General features: G+C 36.5%; 1 protein-coding gene and 1 long non-coding RNA gene across 3 annotated transcripts in view; both read left to right on the plus strand.

The window, feature by feature from the left end:
• Positions 1-16463, plus strand: part of TBC1D23 (TBC1 domain family member 23) — a 35819-nt gene extending 19356 nt beyond the window's left edge. Inside the window, exons 10-19 of one of the 2 annotated variants that reach the window (XM_075514017.1) lie at positions 917-1009; positions 3626-3796; positions 4016-4058; positions 4784-4893; positions 5565-5707; positions 6904-6948; positions 10061-10149; positions 11954-12089; positions 13287-13481; positions 14706-16463. In XM_075514017.1, coding sequence (XP_075370132.1) covers positions 917-1009; positions 3626-3796; positions 4016-4058; positions 4784-4893; positions 5565-5707; positions 6904-6948; positions 10061-10149; positions 11954-12089; positions 13287-13481; positions 14706-14787 — 1107 coding nt within the window. In that variant the 3' untranslated portion in view covers positions 14788-16463. The remainder of the gene's footprint in view (positions 1-916; positions 1010-3625; positions 3797-4015; positions 4059-4783; positions 4894-5564; positions 5708-6903; positions 6949-10060; positions 10150-11953; positions 12090-13286; positions 13482-14705) is intronic. The other variant, XM_075514025.1, reaches the window with a different exon arrangement.
• On the plus strand, positions 7228-9608 carry LOC142415637 (uncharacterized). The gene is made up of 2 exons (XR_012777491.1): positions 7228-8448; positions 9232-9608. It is a non-coding gene; the product is annotated as an uncharacterized LOC142415637 (long non-coding RNA).
• Positions 16464-19157: the final 2694 nt, after the last annotated feature.

Genomic DNA, 19157 nt, shown 5'->3' on the forward strand with positions numbered 1-19157 from the left:
AGTATTCTTGTTTTGAAGTTGTCTCCCTTGTAAATGATCTGCTGACTGCAATGCATTTGTGCTGTAGCAACTAGAGCTTAATAGCACAGGGGAGCTTAATACAGCTGATTTGAATCTGAGGAGTGGGAGCTTAACGTAATATCTCATTAATTTGAATTCCTTTCCAAATGTAGCTATTGTAGAGGAAAATTTAAAACCCACTACTCGGTACCTTTGAGAAGAATGCCATTATGAAATATCTGTCTTTTGTTAATGAAAGGTTTAAACAAACAAACAAAAAATTGATTCAAGCTATTTCTGTAGTCATTGATTGCAGACATACTTAGATGCAGGGACTTCACTTAGAGTATTTAAGACCAATATATGGATAATAGTATAGCTAGATTACAGTGTTTCTTATTGACTGCTGGTGTTTTGTAGCAGTTCCCAGGCCCCAGTTTCATCATGCATACTTTTCCCTCCCCACCCCCCCAGTCCAAGTAAAGTTAAGAATCTGTTTATATCCTGTTTAAGTCAGTGGGATATAAAACTATCCTTATGTGCTGTGCTGAGTAGTAATGGACTGTTGGATTGGGACTTCAAAGTTGTTCCTTCTGATGTCTTGATGTGTGCCCTCATAGCTGCTATATTTCTTCTCAGCAGAGGTGAAATAATTACACTGTGTGTATTGCACTTGGGTGATCCTTTCCAAGGCGCAAGCTGATGTGTTAATGGGAAATCACTATTAGAATCCTGTTGGTGGTCTGGTAACTGTAGAAGTTCAGATTAATCAGATGAAATAAGATTTTCCGATATGCCCTTTGAGGGCTTCCTGTAGTATTGGAATTAGTATTAAAATATACTTGAATTATATACTTTCCTATCAAAAATTACACAATTTTAAAATTTTGTAACAGGCAAAATCTTTCTCTTTCAGGAAGGAGTAAGGTTCTTTGTAGTGGATTGTCGTCCTGCAGAGCAATACAATGCTGGGCATTTATCAACAGCATTTCATTTAGACTCAGATTTGGTTCGTATGCTTTTTGTTTCTTTACTGATTTTTGAATCCTAAGTTAAATAGAAGGAGAGAGAAATGTCTGTCTTGAAAAATAAATTATCCTTAGTTTAGACTGTAGTCTGTGGACCGCAGTGTCTAGCTATGTGATGAGGTTTCAAAAGTCAGCTTCTCTAAAGGACATGGGTGCAACCATCATTTTACTGAGAAGTTTAGTCCTTAATGACATTAGAATTCCAGACTTCCTGTTCTTTGCTTAGAACTGGAAACCCATACAGGCTAAAGACTAGACATTGCTTGGAGGAGAAATCTCTTTTTAGCATCATAATGAAAGTTGTCATTAATTTTAACAAGTAGCTTCCCCCCCCCCCCCTTCCCCCCCCCAGCCAGTCTTACTACAGCCTGCTTATAAGGAGCATATGTCTTGAAAAGGATTTGGCTGCTCCTTTAAAATTTTTGCACTACAATATGAGAGGGAAAGCGCATTAATTTTGGGACTGAGATGTACTATGGACTAATTACTTCATTAAAGATTTTGCTGTAGTTTTCATTTGATTATGAATTCCTAACTGAACATTCAGTCATATTTTTCTCTGTCCTTTTTTTCCCCAAGACACTTATGCTTCAGTTGGCTTACAGTGTATTCTTCACTTCTAGATTAACCCTCTACTATTTCACTTCAAGCAGTCTATGGTTGCTGCGTGGAATGATTTCTATGTATATACCCCATAAAAGGCTTTTTTACCTTTCTTAGTTAAGAAGCTCAGTCCTGCATCTATTATCTTTACCTTTCTAATTAAAATTATGTATTATTCGGTATTATTGGAACAAGTGTAATCATATAGGAGAGAAAAGGAGGCTGAGGGGAGACCTTATCGCTCCCTACAGCTACCTGAAAGGAGGTTGTAGCCAGGTGAGTGTTCGTCTCTTCTCCCAAGTAACAAGTGATAGGACAAGAGGAAACGGCCTCAAGTTGCACCAGGGGAGGTTTATGTTGGATCTTAGGAAAAATTTCTTCACCAAAGGGGTGGTCAAGCACTGGAACAGGCTGCCCAGGGAAGTGGTTGAGTCACCATCCATGTGGGTGTTTAAAAGATGTGTAGATATGGTTCTTAGGGACACGGTTTAGTGGTGCACTTGGCAGTGCTAGGTTAATGGTTGGACTTGGTGATCTTAAAGGTCTCTTCCAACCTAAACAATTGTATGATTCTATGATATAGTGTTCTGAGTTTTAACCTAGATCAAAAATTATTTAGGAAAAAACTTTCCCCATGGTATGTGGGTGTCCTTCTGCTAGCTGTAATTGAACATCATATTCAATAATGTAGAATTAAGCATTATAAATTATAAAATAGTTTAAAAACCTAGTAATATATGAAAAAGAAGTCCATGCAGACAATTCGTAAATTCAATGTGATTAGTTCATATGTATTTAAATTACGTATTGGAATTAACTTCTGCAGTATGTGTCAGCTGGTATGGTTAGGATCCTTCATGAACTATGGTGGATGAATTTCACCAGGTTCATCTCTGTTTTTAGAAGGCTAATGCCAGGAAAACTGTAGGCCATAATCTTTGAGACGAAAAGCCATTATTGGAACTTCAGTGCATTTTATACGCTTATATGTGCAAAGTACACACAGTTTACTTTAAGGGGAGGTAATGGGGAAAGCACTTTGGAATCCATCTCATTTGTAGGTAGTCTTAGATAGAGGAAGTAGTGAGATTTAGCACCTATGTAATAAAGCACCAGCATTTGGCTTTAGGAAAACCCCAGTTAAAATTAAGGTTGGCTTACTGATGGCTAGGTTGTGTATTTGTTACTTTGTACTTCGTCATTTAATCCAGTGTGAAGGCTAGATAATGAGAATTCTCCCCCCCCCCCCCCCCCCCCCCCCCGTTACAGGTCAGTATTTCCTTACTAATATTTAAATTAATAAGTGCCTTCCCCACAAAAGCAAGTGAAAATTTCAACTGTATTTAGAAAGTCTTTGTTTCTCCATCTCTTTCATATAGCAGCTCATTGTTTTTGCGTGCATAATAGGCCTTCAGGAGACCAGAGCCTTAACTTTTTGAGAGTACTAAGAATCCAGGTATCTTCTTGTACTCCTGATTGTAATTTTTTTTTTTTCCCCAAATCTTGATAAGTAAATGAGAAAAAGCTTACCTGGGAGACAACAAGAGGGAGACCTTACTGGCACCTAGAAGTTCTAGGTATTTTAAAGGGTTTCAGAACTGCAAAGATTGAACGTGTTGTGCTCAAGCATATCTAAATATGGAAATCAGTCCCTCTGCCATATTGCCAACTTAATGCAACATGAAAGTTGCAAAGACTTTTTCCACTATTATTTGGTGTCTGCAAAAGTAAACTAACAAATGTTAGCTGGATTTCTTTCCTGGGGAGAGCAAGGTGGAGTGAGGAAGAAAAGGACCATTCTCAGTGTTTTTTATGTAACATGAGGTCTGGTCAGGCTGTCTTTTTTGTGTGTGTGTGTGTCTTGTACAGTGCTGATGTTGCCTTGTTTGTGCCCAACAAATTATAACCATTTTCAATGTTTGTATCTCTTCACAAATTGTGTCACAGTATGTTGGTGTCAAACAGCACTTTTTGCTTGTTTGTTCGTTCCACAGATGCTTCAAAACCCATCAGAATTTGCACAGTCTGTAAAATCCCTATTAGAAGCACAAAAACAATCTATTGAGTCTGGCTCTATAGCTGGTGGGGAACATCTCTGCTTCATGGGAAGTGGCAGGGAAGAAGAAGATATGTATATGAACATGGTGCTAGCACACTTCTTACAGGTACAACTAAATTGCTGTTGATTTTAATAGCTGAAATAAAGTGTGTCTGCACATACCATTGATATGAAATGGCAAAATATTTTGCCCTTAAAATCTTAACTGTTTTTTACATTACTCAAGTTTACAGTTTTTATGAAATTAACCCATGTGTCATTACCATGCTTGCAAAACTCATTCCACAGATTTTTGCTTCAACCAAAAATATCTTTTCTGTTGCAGAAAAATAAGGAGTATGTAAGCATTGCCAAAGGAGGATTTATGGGTAAGCTTATTAATAATGAGGTTTGGCTTGAGAAAACTTGGTATCTTAATGCTGTTGATATTTTTATTAGGCTTTGGCTAGAAATCAGCTAAATGACTAGCACATAGGTCTCGTTTGTCAGGTTTTTGTTTTGTGTAAGTCAACACTGTGCACTTGCACATTTGTGGTTAACTGTTATGGCTCACTCTCATTTCTGAATGGTGAAAAATTAATACAGGAAGTAGGGAAATTCCCTCTTTCTTCTAACTTATCATTCTTGATGTTTAGCCTCTGTAGATTGCAGATCCGTATGAAGATGCTACTTCATAATTACTATTAATTGTTGTTGTGTTTTCTTAAATCATCAGTTCATAATTCTGCAGTTTATGTTGCTTCAATCAATCGGACTCTACAAGAGTGGAGAGATCTGTGCTACAATATGACTATAGAGGCATTACTAGTCAATATGTGTAGTGTCATAAAAGCTATCTTCAGGATCAAAGCAGTGATTTATTTTTAGTTGCTGCTGTATTTTAACTGTTTTCTTTACTAAAATAAAGATTATCCTAATGTCTTTGTACTACTGAAAGAAAAGCCAGGGATGATTATAGCAGTATCTGAATTTATCTGTTTTATTAAATCATGTGGAGCAAAAATTGTTACTTATTAGTCTTGGATATACAGTGTTTTCATCAATAGACTAATTCCAGTGTAGTTCTGAATGGTTTTTAATGGCCTTTTAACAGCCCTCCAGCAGCACTTAGCAGATATCAATGTGGAAGGACCAGAAAATGGATATGGCCACTGGATTGCTAGTACCTCAGGCTCAAGAAGTAGCATAAACTCCTCTGTTGATGTAAGTGAATTTTAAGCTCAATTAGTATAGTGGGATGGGAGCCCCAGGTGTACTGAATTTTTTCTTCATATTCCTCATTCTGTTCTGTAAAATGCATTACTGCAAGTCATGATTGTTTTCAGTTGTGTGTTTAATTTCCAACTGTATTCACTGTCTAGTTGGGGGTGATCTAAACATTTTTATCCTATTGAGAGGAAGAGCTTGTAGAGAAGAACTTCCTGTAGTTATTCTCCAGCAGAATATATGTAATGGACAATTCTTTTCCTGGCTTTTCTTCACTCTGGGAATAAATTACTATAAAACTGGTATACAGTTTCATGGGAAAGCTCAAAATTATCTCTTTTCTCCAGCTGATATGTTGTACATAGAATTTGGCTTTTAATTTGGATACAATTTATCATGAATAGAATTCTTTCCTCTCGATTTTCATAGCAAAGTGCTCAGTAATAAGGTTTGTTAAGCTTGCTTTATTGGATCATCTTTACCTCAGACACATATCATTGCTGTCATTTGATAGAACTCTAAAAGAATAGTTAATGCTGTATTAATGTTCTACTGAGTACCAAAAAGTAGAAGATTACTATTTTGTAGTCTGCTTCCTTTCTTAACAAACTAGAGATGAAATAATATTGTTTTTATATGATTAATCCTGAGAGGAGTTACTTTTACAGGGTGATTCTCCTAATGGTTCAAGTGATGGAAAAGGAGTAAAGTCCCTGGTGAATAAAATGACAGTTGCTTTGAAGACTAAATCTGTGAATGTGAAAGAAAAAGTTATTAGTTTTATTGAAAATACATCTACTCCAGTGGACAGGTGCGTCATTTATATATCCCTGTGACTTAGTAGTGACGAATGACTTACCATTTCAGGTGGCTATTTTGTAAATGTAAAGACTGTGCTAATTAGGAAAAAAAGTTATCTTCCAGTTTCAGCTTTTAGATTTCCTACCCCTACCCTCCTCATAATTCTATCATGACACAGTAAGCCTACTGTGCTGCTTTAGTATTGCAAGGCCAGTGTGAGCAGCCTTTTCTCTTGAACGTTTATTTAGAATTTGTCACTGCATGGTTAGTTTGACTTCCTATAATGTGTTGGCTCTGTATTCAGTCTAAAAGTCAAGAATTTCACCTTTATTTCAGTTCCTCCCCATCCTGACTCCAGTGGAATGGGGGAATGATAGAAAGATTCTGGACAGGTTTTTTTTGGTTGGTTGTGCTCTGTTTTGGTTTTTTTACTGCCCCATCTTGTCAAGCTGAGGTAAACTCTTTTTGAAGATCTTGATTTTTCAGGTCTTGATGTACAGCTGCTTTTCAAACCCAGAATCCACTCTTGTTCATTTTTTGTATCTTCAAGTAGAGCTGGGAAAAAGAATGTGCAAGCATGTTAAAAGACACTTTCAAAGTTAGAAGTCATCATTCCAAATAGTTATCTTAACTACATAAAAGAATAACAGCTTTAATCTGTCAAAGTTTTAATTGAATAGCCTGTTTTAGAGTTCTTTGAAATGCAGCCTTTGGAGTTGTATGATGCTAAGACATTGGTATTCGAGAATCTTACAGAGCTAGTGTGTGTTTGATAGCAGGATTTAAAATAGGTCCCAAACGAACAATAGTTTCTAGTAGTCTTGTACCTAATCAAAAGGTACAGATAGTTGCTTCTTTTTATGTTGGAAAATGTTTTGTTGTTTTGGTTTTTTATAATTACTGTTTCACAATTAGAGGAAAAAAAAATCTTAAATAGCACTTGGTAGTAGCTTTTGTTGTGTGAAGAATTCAAGTAAGGCTTACATATAAGCCATACATAGCATGAAAAATGCATCTTGTAGTAGAATTTTTACAAATATTTCTCTACCTTGTGGCTAGCTGTCATGAAGCATTGCTTTTATTTATAAGCATCGTCCTTGAAGAAGATACATTGCCAATATAAAGCATTTGAATTATTTATTTAGATTTTTCCTTTAAACTTTTTTTTTTCCCTTTTGTTCTGTCCTCTGCCCCAATGTACTATAGAATACCTTTCAATATTCCCTGGCCAGACAGAGCAAGCCTGGAGCGGTAAGCTTGATAATTAAGCAGTCTGACTAAAACCACATTTGTCGTATTTAGCATGGCATCGCAATATTTGTAAGCATTGGTTACACTGACAAAATTGCTCTCATTTTTATATTAATTTAGAGGTTTTGAGTATATTAAAGCTATTGGTTTTTACAAGTACTGGTCAGGGGACTAGAGGAAGAAAAAGAATGTATTGGCAGTGCTTTCTTCTCTTAGTTTCTGCTTTGTTATTTCTGTTCTCTTCCTTACTATTGCTTTTTTTATGTGGTTTTTTTTTTTTAGTGACTTGTACTAGTGAAATATACCAGGAGCAATTACTGAACAAATTATGGCTTAAGGTTTTAACAAGAGAGACTACAACTATGAAAAAGACTTGTTATAAACTGTTCATAAAGCATCATCAGAGCTTAGATATAACAGGGAACCTGTACGGAAATTCTGTCTGGAAATCTAGAATTTTATGCTTTTCGTTACATGGTGATAGAATATGCTGATAGAAACAGAGGTGCTCATTACTGGGAAAAGAAAAATGCTGAGTTAATAAGTAAACCTGCCTTGCAACTCTCCCTCATCTTATTCACATAACTACTGCATTTCACACAAATTTGGAGTCCCTTCACATTTGTCTCAGATTTTTTGCCTTATAATTGTTTCAGAAATAAAAATTGTGAATTGAGGTTATAGAAAATTATTTGTGATGAATGAAGGACAGCTCATGCATAATGACTTTGGAACTTTGGTTATATTTTAGGAACTCTATGTTATAGCTTTTGACCCTCATAGACTGAAAAGCATGAAGATTGGTGCTAGAAGAATTCATGAAGATTTAAAATGGTGTTTGGGTTTTCAAGGATTTTGGACCAATTCTTCTTTCAAGTAGTTTGCATGTACTTTGAGATAGGATTTACCCATAAGCATTACAGAATGGTGTTGTGTGAGCAAAACCAGTAGTCATGTTAACCAGTATTCTTTAAAAAAAAAAAAAGTGGGAATATCCCGATAGTACATAATATATTTTGTTAAGTTAGAAATCTTAAAGATCATGGGGATTTCTCCCCACATTTTGTTGATCAGTTTTTAGAATATGGTAAGAAAGTGTTAAAATTCCAACTTAAAACACTTGGTGACTGTGTCCGATAACTGAAAGATAACTTGAATCTGTATTTGTAACCAAGAATTTTTTATATATTGAGATTATACTTCGGTTATTTTACTTACTCCTTTCACTCATATTGCTTATCTTCTTTCATTGGGAAGATGCAATAATAAATTTGCTCACACTATGGATCACTAGACTATTCTCTAGTGATTCGTGATTCTCTAGTTATAGAGTAATTCTAAAAATGGCAGCTTTTAAAAACCTGGAGTGGCATTCTTCTCCCATCCATTCGATTAGATCCACTTTGTGTTTATCACCAATATATTTCATTTTGCAGGTTTGTCACTAAAGGGAATTCCATTCAATTTGTAACATACAATGATGGTCTTCCATGCAAACAGGTTAAAGGAAATCTGTTTCTAGTTTAAGTTGTTACCAGGTTTTTATAAAGTAGCTTTTTACTTTCTCTTGTCTTGACTAACTTTGATCTATAAACACCAATGAGGTCTTCTCTTAAATCCTCTCTGTGTAATTCAATTTGACGCTATTTAAATGTGCTGCTTCTTACTCAATTGGGTATGTATTACTAAAGCATATTTACAAAAGCCTCCATATAGAGGCACTGCCCTGTTGAATTGTCAGTGTCATTGATGCTTATTGTCTTAAACACTAATGAGCATGGGTTTGTATGTTTATTTTTTGTTTCACTGTAGAATGCATTTTGGGTTTTTTTTCCTGTTAAACATTTCCTTGTTTTGTCTACATTAGTAAATTTAGGCATAGAAAATGTAGGTTTCTTTTTTAACTTTCAAATATGCTTTCAGGTGTATGTAAGTACTAGCATTCGTTTATATATTACTAAATAGGTTGCCTCTCCAACTTGGTTCTGCGGTAGCATGTGAACTGGAGTTTGTGAATATGCTCAAAACAGGAACCAGGGCTTATAGTTTATAGGAAATATGAATACACATTATGGGGAGGGAGGTTATAGAAATTGAAATGGGGGAAGGGACAGGTGTGTTTTGGTTTTGTTTTGTTTTTTAAACCACTGTATGTTGCCAGTTCTAAGGGCTAAAATCATGAACTGTTTTTTGGGTTTTGGGTTTGGGGTTGGTTTTTTTTTTTTTCAGCAATTACCTATTTTGTGGCTTTCTGAAACTTTTAGGTCTTCTCATATTTTTCAGGTATTCTCAGCAATTGAGGGCTAGAACTTTTAACTTGATAGATGTGGCCATGTAATCACAGCACTCTGAGCTGGAGCTTTAAAATATCTCAGGATTTGCAACTGTTACCGTCAAACATTAAGACTCACTTGTGTTTGTTTGTGTCATTTAATATGACCTGTAGAAATAGATTTAAATGTGATTTTTGAGGTCAATATCTATGCAGAAATCCTAGTGATGCTGGGATTTTAGCAGTAGGAATTGCTTCACCAAAGATTTCAGGATTGGGCTCATGCTGGAGTAGGTAATGAACAGGAAGTCAGAGTGGATGTGGATGGCTTATAATAACCCCACTTTGAAATGCTTAAGGTATTTTGTTATCTTTTGAGGAATTAACTTAGAAGAATGAGCTTCCAGACTTGTTAGTTAATAGTCTTCATTTTTAACTCCATCCCAATTTGGCATCCTTGTAAAGCTGCCCTGACTATCCAGAAATATTTCAGAGTTTTCATAGCATGTTGTCAGTTTTCAGGTCTCTAATGTCTTTTGTCATTTGAGAAGGTGACCAGAAGTTCTTTTTAAAACAAAGAAGTATTTCTTTTCACTTTATTTGTTACAACAGTCAGCCTTGCCAAGTAACTCTGAAACACATGCTTTCACTAACCAAATTGCTTGATGAGTCAGTCACAGCTTCCTTGCAGGCAGCTTCATGAAATTCTCTTGTCCTTCTCAGCTGCACAGTTGTGTTTACATTTTGCTGATATGTTATTATAGGAATCATACCATCAGTTTGAAAGTTACCTTTCTTCTCCCATCCCATGTCCTCTCCTGCCCTTTTCATTGCCAACAGACATGTCAGCAGCAGTGACAGAGTAGGAAAACCCTACCGTGGTGTGAAACCAGTATTCAGCATCGGAGATGAAGAAGAATACGATACTGGTACAGTAGATGATTTTCCTCTTAGCTAGATTAGCTTATTTAGACAAAATTATTAAGTTTGGCTAAATCATAAGAGTGTATTTTACATCTTTGTCTTACAACATGACATTTTTCTAACTATTATCATTAATTGTGTTTGTTATGGTGGTGCCTAGGACCAACCAAGAAAGAAACACCCTCTTCAAATACATAGTAGCAGACTAAATAAAAAAGATTTTGTGGTAGACACCAAACAGCCAACAGGAAGAAATGGAAATAGACAGGTTTAGTGGATCATTCGTGTTAACTTGTTATTTCTGTAGTAAAGATCTGTTTTTCTACACTGGTATTCTACATGTAAACCTGCAATTGTACCTCTATTACTCATGACAGTAAGCAAAATGTAAAGGACCTAGTTTGGCTGATAGATCTCAGGTTGAATCTCTAGTATTGGCAGTTAGTATAATGATCTGAATTTCTGAAAATATAGTTGGAGCTAGACTTAAGATTGCATTGAATATATTAATAATTGATATCTCTTGATCTGCATGCAGAATGCTATAGAAAAAACGTGCCATTTTTAATTTTTTTATCTAGTTGAAAAATTACAGAGAAAACTGGAACACCATACTTTTCACAAAGGTAGTTTTTTTTTTTTGAGACTAGTGCTAATGCTAGAATGGTTCAGACCTACTGCTGCCCTGGTTTTATTCTGGTAGTGTTAGCTCACTCCTCACATCATCATCTCACAAGTAACCGTTCTGTGACCAAAAGGCATACTTGGCTTCCATGTGAGGAAACAAATAACTAGGCTAAGAATCTTTGACCTGGAAAAGAAATAATTTAGGAAGATTAATGAAAGACATTCATAGGATCTGGAGTTGTTTAAATAAGATTGATGACAAACAGTTGATCATTGTTTGTCTGCTATAAGAATTGGGAAGGAGAGCAAAATGAAACTATCAGGCAGAAGCTTTAACACTAACAAGATACTTCTCCAAATGCCATGTAATTAAGTTTGCACAGTTCTTTGAGCAGTAGGTTTATAATAAGTAAGTGCTCATTAGCATACAGAAAAGCAAATCAAAAGCTAGGAATTCTATGGAAAGGAACAGAGAATAAAACAGAGGTCATTATGTCAGTGTGTAAACCTATGGTTCACCCACACATTGAATATTGTGTATCTTGATCCTCTACCTCAGAAACAATATGTTTGAACAGGAGAAGGTTCAGAGAGGCATAAGAAGGGTGAGGAAAGGTGTGAAATGGCTTTCACAACAGGCATAACTGAATACTAGAACTTTTGTTATGTGAAATAGGCCATTTAAGGGAGGAAAAGTGGCCCACAAAAATAATGCCTGGCCTGGAAAGGGATCAACAGATGTTTATTTCTTCTTGTACAAGAAACTAGAAGCCACAAGAGGAGGCTTTCCTGGAATGTAGTTGACATGGTTTTTGTACTCCTTCCCAAAAGGTATTGGTGTTGTAGATGCAAAAAGTTTACGTGGCTTCAAGGAAAGTCTGGACAAGTCCATGTAAGAGAGTACTGTTAAACTTTACTGAATGGACAAATCACACCAGCCTAAGAAATCCCCTGAGCTGAAAATAGTTGTCTGCTGAGAGAGAATTAAGAGAGAAATATCAGATATGCATGCCTTTCTCTTTCTTCCCTCTGAACAATTGTTATGGACACTCTTGGGGGCTAGGTGGACCTTGGTTTGAACCAGTGTAGATACTATGGGTTCAAGTGAGTTGACAAGTTGTCTGATGTTGTATGAAAATCTTTTCTATTTTTTATTTTTTACCCTCTCTCTCTCTGAAATAGATGAAATTGATAGCTCCTCAATGTCAGATGATGATCGAAAAGAGGTTGTCAACATCCAAACATGGATAAATAAACCTGATGTGAAGTATAACTTCCCCTGTAATGAAGTAAAAGAAAATGGACATATGTTTCCCAGGTACTGGAATTCAGTCCTAAGCTTAATGAAAATGTCTGTCTTGATACACATTTTTAAAAAAAAAAAATATTGGGCCATTAAGTTGTTCTTGATATTGAAGTAGGAAATGAAGGTGCAAAACAACCTAGAACAAAATATTACCACTATGTTTGCATTCTTATATTTGCAGTCTTATAGAATGGTAATTATGTACAAAACCTAGTATGAAGTTTTGCTTTGCAAAACAAGATAGTAAGAAAAATATTCTCGGCATACATAGGCTTATTTTTCAAGACCAGGTAGACCCAAGTACCTGTGGCTACAGTTTTTCTTGTCTACTTGTCTCTGTGCCTTGTATGATGCACCCATCTTGCCCCTAAGATTCTGTGACCTTGTTAATCCTGCAAGAGCGGAACATGATGCTTGCTGTATTTTGGCTTCCCCAAAGAGTACAAATCCTGTTGAATCTGGATAACAGAAAATTATGATGGGCTTTCTCTTGCATCATGGTCTGTTCTTGTCTTTTATTATTAATTTTATTTTCCCATTAGATTTATTTTATGTGGTGTATGATTAGGAATCTGTCATAGTGTGATTTCTCAAAATTAGTTGGAACTCAACTAGTGTGTTCCCACCACTAGTTTAACATGAGTTCCTTCCATGAAGGCAGCAAAAGTGGATCTTGAACTGAGCTGGCAGGTCAACATCTCTACGTTAGTGCTTGTACACTGATTGACAATCACAGAGTGCCAGGATGTCCCTTTAATGTAGGTCTGATGCTCCAAATGTAGAGTTGCCACTCTATAGATGGATGGATGGGGCTGGCTTATGATTGAAGGATGAAAGAGAGAGGCTGGAGGCATTTTCCCTACTCTGTGCGTGGCCTGACACATTACTGGTGGCTGTGATCTTTGTTGATAGTACTCATGGCTGTTGTGTTGAGGTGATGATGTTAACTGCTCACTCTGGTTTTGTATGCTGTTGAGGATGCCATGCTTGTTTTCAAAAATGGCTATGATACAGTACTCAAGGAAAAATCTGAAGTATTTTGTAGACATTTCTAAATTATATATTTTAAAAGTATTAAAACTGATTCTTAGATTTGGGAACTGTTTTATCTAGCTCTCTCCATGTAGCTTATTTGTAGAATTTAGCTTTCTAAATAGCTGATATTTAGTTCATTAGCAAATTTAATTTGTATTTTTCTTTTACTTCAAGTCATCTCCTAGTAACAGCAACTCACATGTACTGTTTGAGAGAGATTCCATCGCGAAAGGGACTGGCTTACATACAGTCTCGACAGGCACTCAACTCTGTAGTCAAAATCACATCCAAGAAGAAACACCCGGAACTGATCACCTTTAAATATGGAAATAGCAATACTTCAGGCATAGAAATTTTGGCAGTTGAAAGGTAAGCCATCTCAGTAGCAGAGATGTAAGTAGTAATGATATACAGAATGCTGTCAACTGGAAATCAGGGGCATGCTCTAATTCCTAGAACTGAGTTCAAAAGTAATAGTTTTTATTCAGGAATAGGTAATTCAGATGTGAACTAGAAAAAAGATCTGGCAGCAGAATGAGCAGAGTTTACAAGACCCAGCAGAGAGGAACTCCATGGTCTGCAATGACAGTTTTGGGGGATGGGGTGTGTACAAGTGTTTTCATTTTTGTAATATGTCTTAAATGAAAATGAAGCAGACAACTATCTGCAGCCTAAGGTATGGATTTGTGAAGAGTGGGATTTAAGAGAGTGGTCTTTCTTCTGTGGTATCTTTTTTGAGTCATCTAGTTCTTCCTGTGCATTGTACAAGGAGTCCAGAAGCCTAACCTCAAAACTCTGAACCTCTGAAACCTGGTTCCTGAAAGTTAGGTATTGCCATGCTCAGCATTTGTGTGCTTACAACTGGGGGGAAGTCAGAGGGATGGGTGTATTGGGCTTTTTTCCACTCGTGTGACCTGTTGTTTCTTGGCACTGTTTTAACAAAGTTGCTGACATCAGTTGGACATTTCTCATCCTCTTCCTTGGGGAGAACTGTGTGCAGTGGGTGCTCTGTTTTTGCAAGAAGTGGGAGATGAGTTTCCTAGCTAACTAGGGAAGTTGTTCTATGCCTGTTGGCTGCTTAGAATGAAATTAGTTTGCTTCTAGGTCAGACAAAGATAAATTAAAATGTTGCAGAGAACTTTGCTGCTTGTTGAATTACTTCATCACCATCGTGTTGACTGGAGCAAATCCAGAAGAGAAAGGATCATAAATAAATGATCTAGAGCTATCTGTAGGAATTAAAAAAAAAAAAAACCAAAACCTGAGGACTGCCATGCTTCAGTTGGAAAGTGCTATCTGTAGAGATCTTGAACTGCCTGATCTATACGACTGTCAATTAATGAAGAACTTTTCCTTTCCAGGATGGCATGTGAGGTACTCCTCAACAGTTCCAAGTTCACAAGTGGGAAGTGTTTCACAGTATAAACAGGAAATAAATGTTATTTTCTCAGTAGTTTTTCATTTTAATATATTCCCCTCCTCCTTCCTCCTACTTTGTGCCAGAGGAAAAATAAAAACAAAAATTATGGAATTGATACTCAAAAATTCTATAGTGAATTAATGATGGCTTTTTCTAATTTTTTTTTTTTTAAGGTATTTGATTCCAAATGCAGGTGATGCTACCAAAGCCATAAAACAACAGATCATGAAAGTATTGGATGCCTTGGAGAGTTAATAACTAAAGACTTTGTAGAGAAGAGTTATTAAGAAGAAGCAACCAAGATACTGTATGTGGACACAAGCTGACTGTTTCCCAACTGAATACTAACTTAACAGAATTTTTCTGTTTGCTGATGGGAGTGCCTGAGTAGCAGGCTTAAGATAGGGTAAATTATTATCAATTTCTGAACAGGATTTTTAATTTTTTATTATTGTTTTGTTTTGAAGAAATGTTTATTATAAAGGTCAGCTTGTTTCATTTTTAATGCAGCCTTAATGTGAGTGATCTGCATCTTTGCAAGAGAAGATGCAGCTGGGTTCGCATTAAGTGCGTTAAAGGAATGAAGCACTGCCAGGTACAGAGAAACGATTGAAAACAGAATGGTTTTTAAATTACTGTCCCCTGAAAGTAAAATGTCTCCATTGCCTACAGTCTATAAATTTGATTTTGCCTACTGGGTAGTATCAAGGACTGATTAAAAACTTAGGTTTATGAGCAGAGCAAATAAAAATCTTATAAATAGGGGTTCCTTCCTATTAAAAATGGTTAAGTCCAGCTTGGTCTGCAGATAAATTGAAAAAATGCAAGCAATTTGTACAAATAACTGTTTTAAAAGTTCTATCCACTACTAGGTTAAATAATTGGAATTGGTGGTAAGCGTATTTTTAAATGCCAAAATGAACTGTGCACAATAAGCTTTTACTACAGGGTTGTGATTTTTTAATTATGCAAAATTTTACATTTCATAGGTTGAGGCTGTTTCTCTTGTAAAGATGAGTGTGTGCATTGAAATTGAAGTTAGTGCTTCTTGACAGAATATGACAGTTGAAAACAAGTTACCTTGCTCCTCAGAAACAAAATGTCTAAGATAATTAGACCTTTAAAAACCTTCAGTTCAGCACAGAAGTGAGTGTGCTGATCAAAGGTGTGTTCAGCAAGAAAATTAATGCACACAAATAAAGTGAAGAGATTCAAGTGCTATATACCTGTGATAAATGTATTCATTACCTGTTGCCTCCATTGATTCAAGCATTTGTTTATATTCTTTTAACTAACATCTTCTAAACTAGATAATGTTTGAGAGATGGCAACTATGTGATTGTTTATCAACAGCTTTCCACTTGTTCCAAGAACGGTTCTCTTGTTAAAAAATCAGTACAGGAATGTCCTTATGGCCGAGGCATAGCATCTTTGTAGGCTGATGTGGAAATTACCAAAAACTGTGAAATAAAGATAATAGGGATTAGCTTTGCTGCATGAAGTCTTCTGAGTATTTGAATCAAAACCTGTGAATTGGTACATCATCAGGAGGTAAAATACATTAAACTGACCTTTATGAAAAACAGTCATTCTAAGTTATTTTACTAGGAATCAAGCTAGGGCACCTTAATTCTGGAACTAATTCCTTTTTCTTTTTTTTTTTTTTCTTCTTAGTATCTGAGTAAACACCAATAGAACTTGAACTGTTGAAGATATTTGCATGAAATTGCACCTGGGCCAATGCTCATGTATTTATAGTTTTGCCCAGCAGCTGTTGTATTACATTTTCCTCTTCCTAATCCCTTCTGAAAATATCCTGAAGAGTCTCTGACTCTGTGCCTACTTTAGCAATGAGATTTTTTCATGTAAAGATGTTTGTGTTACTGTTTATAAACTACAGTTGTAAATAAACCAGTACAGTTTGAACATAACTTGTTCTGTCAGAAGGCATTTAGTTGCATACTGTCTGAATTGTCTGAATCAATTAACAGTTTTTCCTAAAGGTATTTTGTAAATGGAAGTGAATTTGATCTTTGGAGTGAAAGAAATTGATTATGGATCATAGGGAGCTACTGTCAGTGACATCTTAATGTAAGTATATTGGAATTTAGACTCATTTCATTAAATACTTTTGGGTGAGCTATAGTAATCATTCATAGAAAGGTCAAAATGAGTTAACAAATGGTCAAATTATAGAGAGAGTCTCTGCATAAATTCCAGACTTCTCAGCATCATATTTTTATATTATGAAAATGTTGACAAAATGATACAGCACATTTCTGCTAGTTATTGCGGGGGGAGGGGGTGAGAATTGTGAACATGATTTGGACAGAATTGAGAAATAGTTATTTCATGTGTCGCTGAAGTATTTAAAGTGATATCTTGAAGAATCTAATTACTTGTGAAAAGTACACTCTGTTAAATGGGTGTATTTGGGCAGTAAATATGGGAAGTGGGTAATGTGTATGCTTCTCTCTGAGGACAACAAATACAGACCTTTTAGATCTACAGAAAGTAAAGCTACAGTAAGTCAGTTCTTAAGTCTCTTCTGTGTAGAAATGCATAATCCAAGCCATTAAGAGGTTAATTATTTGTAATTTTTAAGGCAACGTGCAAGTTATCAACAGACTACTTATCTTAGAAAGCTCAGTCCAAACTGAATAATTTCAGTGGTGTTTTATGCATGTCTACCCACAATTTAAAGGCTACCTTTGCCTCAAAAGTATCTGTATCTGTAGTATGTATCTGTAGTTAGTGTATTTGTTACAAAACTTGTATTGCTAAGCAGAAGTTCCAGTTATACTACTGGAATGACAGTTTTTGAAAAGAAAAATCAAAATAATATGCTACTTTCTGTCCCTTTCATCTTCAGGGAATTTTTTTTTATTATTTGCCAGAGGTTTGCAGGCTCCTGTTTTGTTTGCATGCACTGCTGTCTATATTGTTGAATATAAGATGACAGCTGCTATGTTGTGGGGTTTTTAATTTTTATTTTTATTTTGGTGATAGAAATGAGGTCTGTAGCAGGAAAGAAACACTCTTTTCAGAGTAAGCTTTCCTGCCAAATAGAAGCTCTTACTTTTGTGTTTAATAGCCAGGGTCAGTGCTTCTATGTGAGAATTTGTCCAGAACTTCACAAGTATTAGCCATCAAAAATACTCTGAATATGGAGATGCAGTTTTTATTACATTGCCTTCTCCATATGTAAGTAAATATTAATTGCTGCTCTTCCAGTTTAGTTCCTATTAGGCCTTACACCCGGATCTCAGCAGTGTTTGTAGCTTTTTCCTTCCAACTGCATTTTGGCTCTAGTTTCAAAACTTTTGATACTGTCAAATAACTTTTTCAGTATAGGGGTAGCCTACTGAATGGCTGAAAAGCTTCCCCTTTTTGGGAAGAGGGGGGTGATAGTGTGTAACTTGTTCTTTTGGGTGTATTTAGTGCTTTCAGATACTCTTGTTTTGAAACTTGAAAAATACATTGTATCTGTCTGAACTACGAGAAACAGTGGATTTTTAACCTGTACTTTTCACCTTGAAGGGATGATATTGCTTCACTGCTTATTCTCTTTCTTATTTTGTGCTCTGTCCCAAACCTTGTGTGAACTCAGGAGACAGACATTCTTTGCACCTGGAGCCCTGCAAGGTGTGCTGTTCAAACAAACAAAAAAGTTCGTATATGCTGTTTCTACTACCGTGGGCACATGTAAAAGGGAGGGGAGCTCTACCAGAGAGCTGCTGCATCCCCATCTCATGTACAGTTGTCCAGCGTTGGTAATTCTGCCATCCTTTGGCTTGCTCAGTTTGGGATGAGCTGTTCCCTTTACTGCTCCAAGGGGCAGATTGAACAGTTTTTCTGTTGAAGGAAGGTTTGTAACTGCTGCATGCAGTGGTGGCTGTGCATTTTATGGTGGCTGTGCACTTCCCATCCTTTCTCTCTCCGCACGTTTCCTGAAAGTGGCTTCAGCCCAACATGTGTAAGACTGATCACCCTAGGTTACCCACTTTGTTTTATCTTTGCCCCTTCTGCTGTCATGTGCTTTCATCTTGCAGAGATGCTCTTGCATGAGAAATACTGTGCAAGAGGTGCCAGCCTCTAAACAACATGAATCTGCAGTTCTACAAACGAGCTTTTACAAAGCCCAAGATTGTCAATATACACGAGGCAGCAATGTTCTGTGTTGAGTAACGGGGAGCACTCGGTATTTAAAGCTAGCAATAAAAACAGCATGGCAGTTAGCATATTGGTTTCTACCTTAGAAAATGCTGTTCTTGTAAAACAAGGTGGCGATGGGGATGTGCCAGCCGAAACTAGTACAGATCTTTTGGGATGAGCCCTTAACAAATACAAGGCTGCCACGGATCGCACAAGGCTGGGAAAATGCGATGCCGGCATATCAACTCTGCGCCGGGCACCAAGAGATTTAGATGCACAGCTGTGTTTTTGCCAGGCGCTGAATTGGCACTGGAGGAGTGCTCCCAGCTTCCTGCCATCCATTGGGGTTACACAGGGGGAAGGCTCAGCAGCGGTTTGGGCTTGGGGTAATTCATCCCATGCGCCTTCCTGCTCTGAACCCGGGCTGCGCCGCTCCCTCAAGCTGTGTCAGCAAAACTGCGTGGGGAAGT

The sequence above is a fragment of the Mycteria americana genome, chromosome 1 (genome assembly GCF_035582795.1).
Source record: "Mycteria americana isolate JAX WOST 10 ecotype Jacksonville Zoo and Gardens chromosome 1, USCA_MyAme_1.0, whole genome shotgun sequence".
In the NCBI taxonomy this organism is placed as follows: domain Eukaryota; kingdom Metazoa; phylum Chordata; class Aves; order Ciconiiformes; family Ciconiidae; genus Mycteria; species Mycteria americana.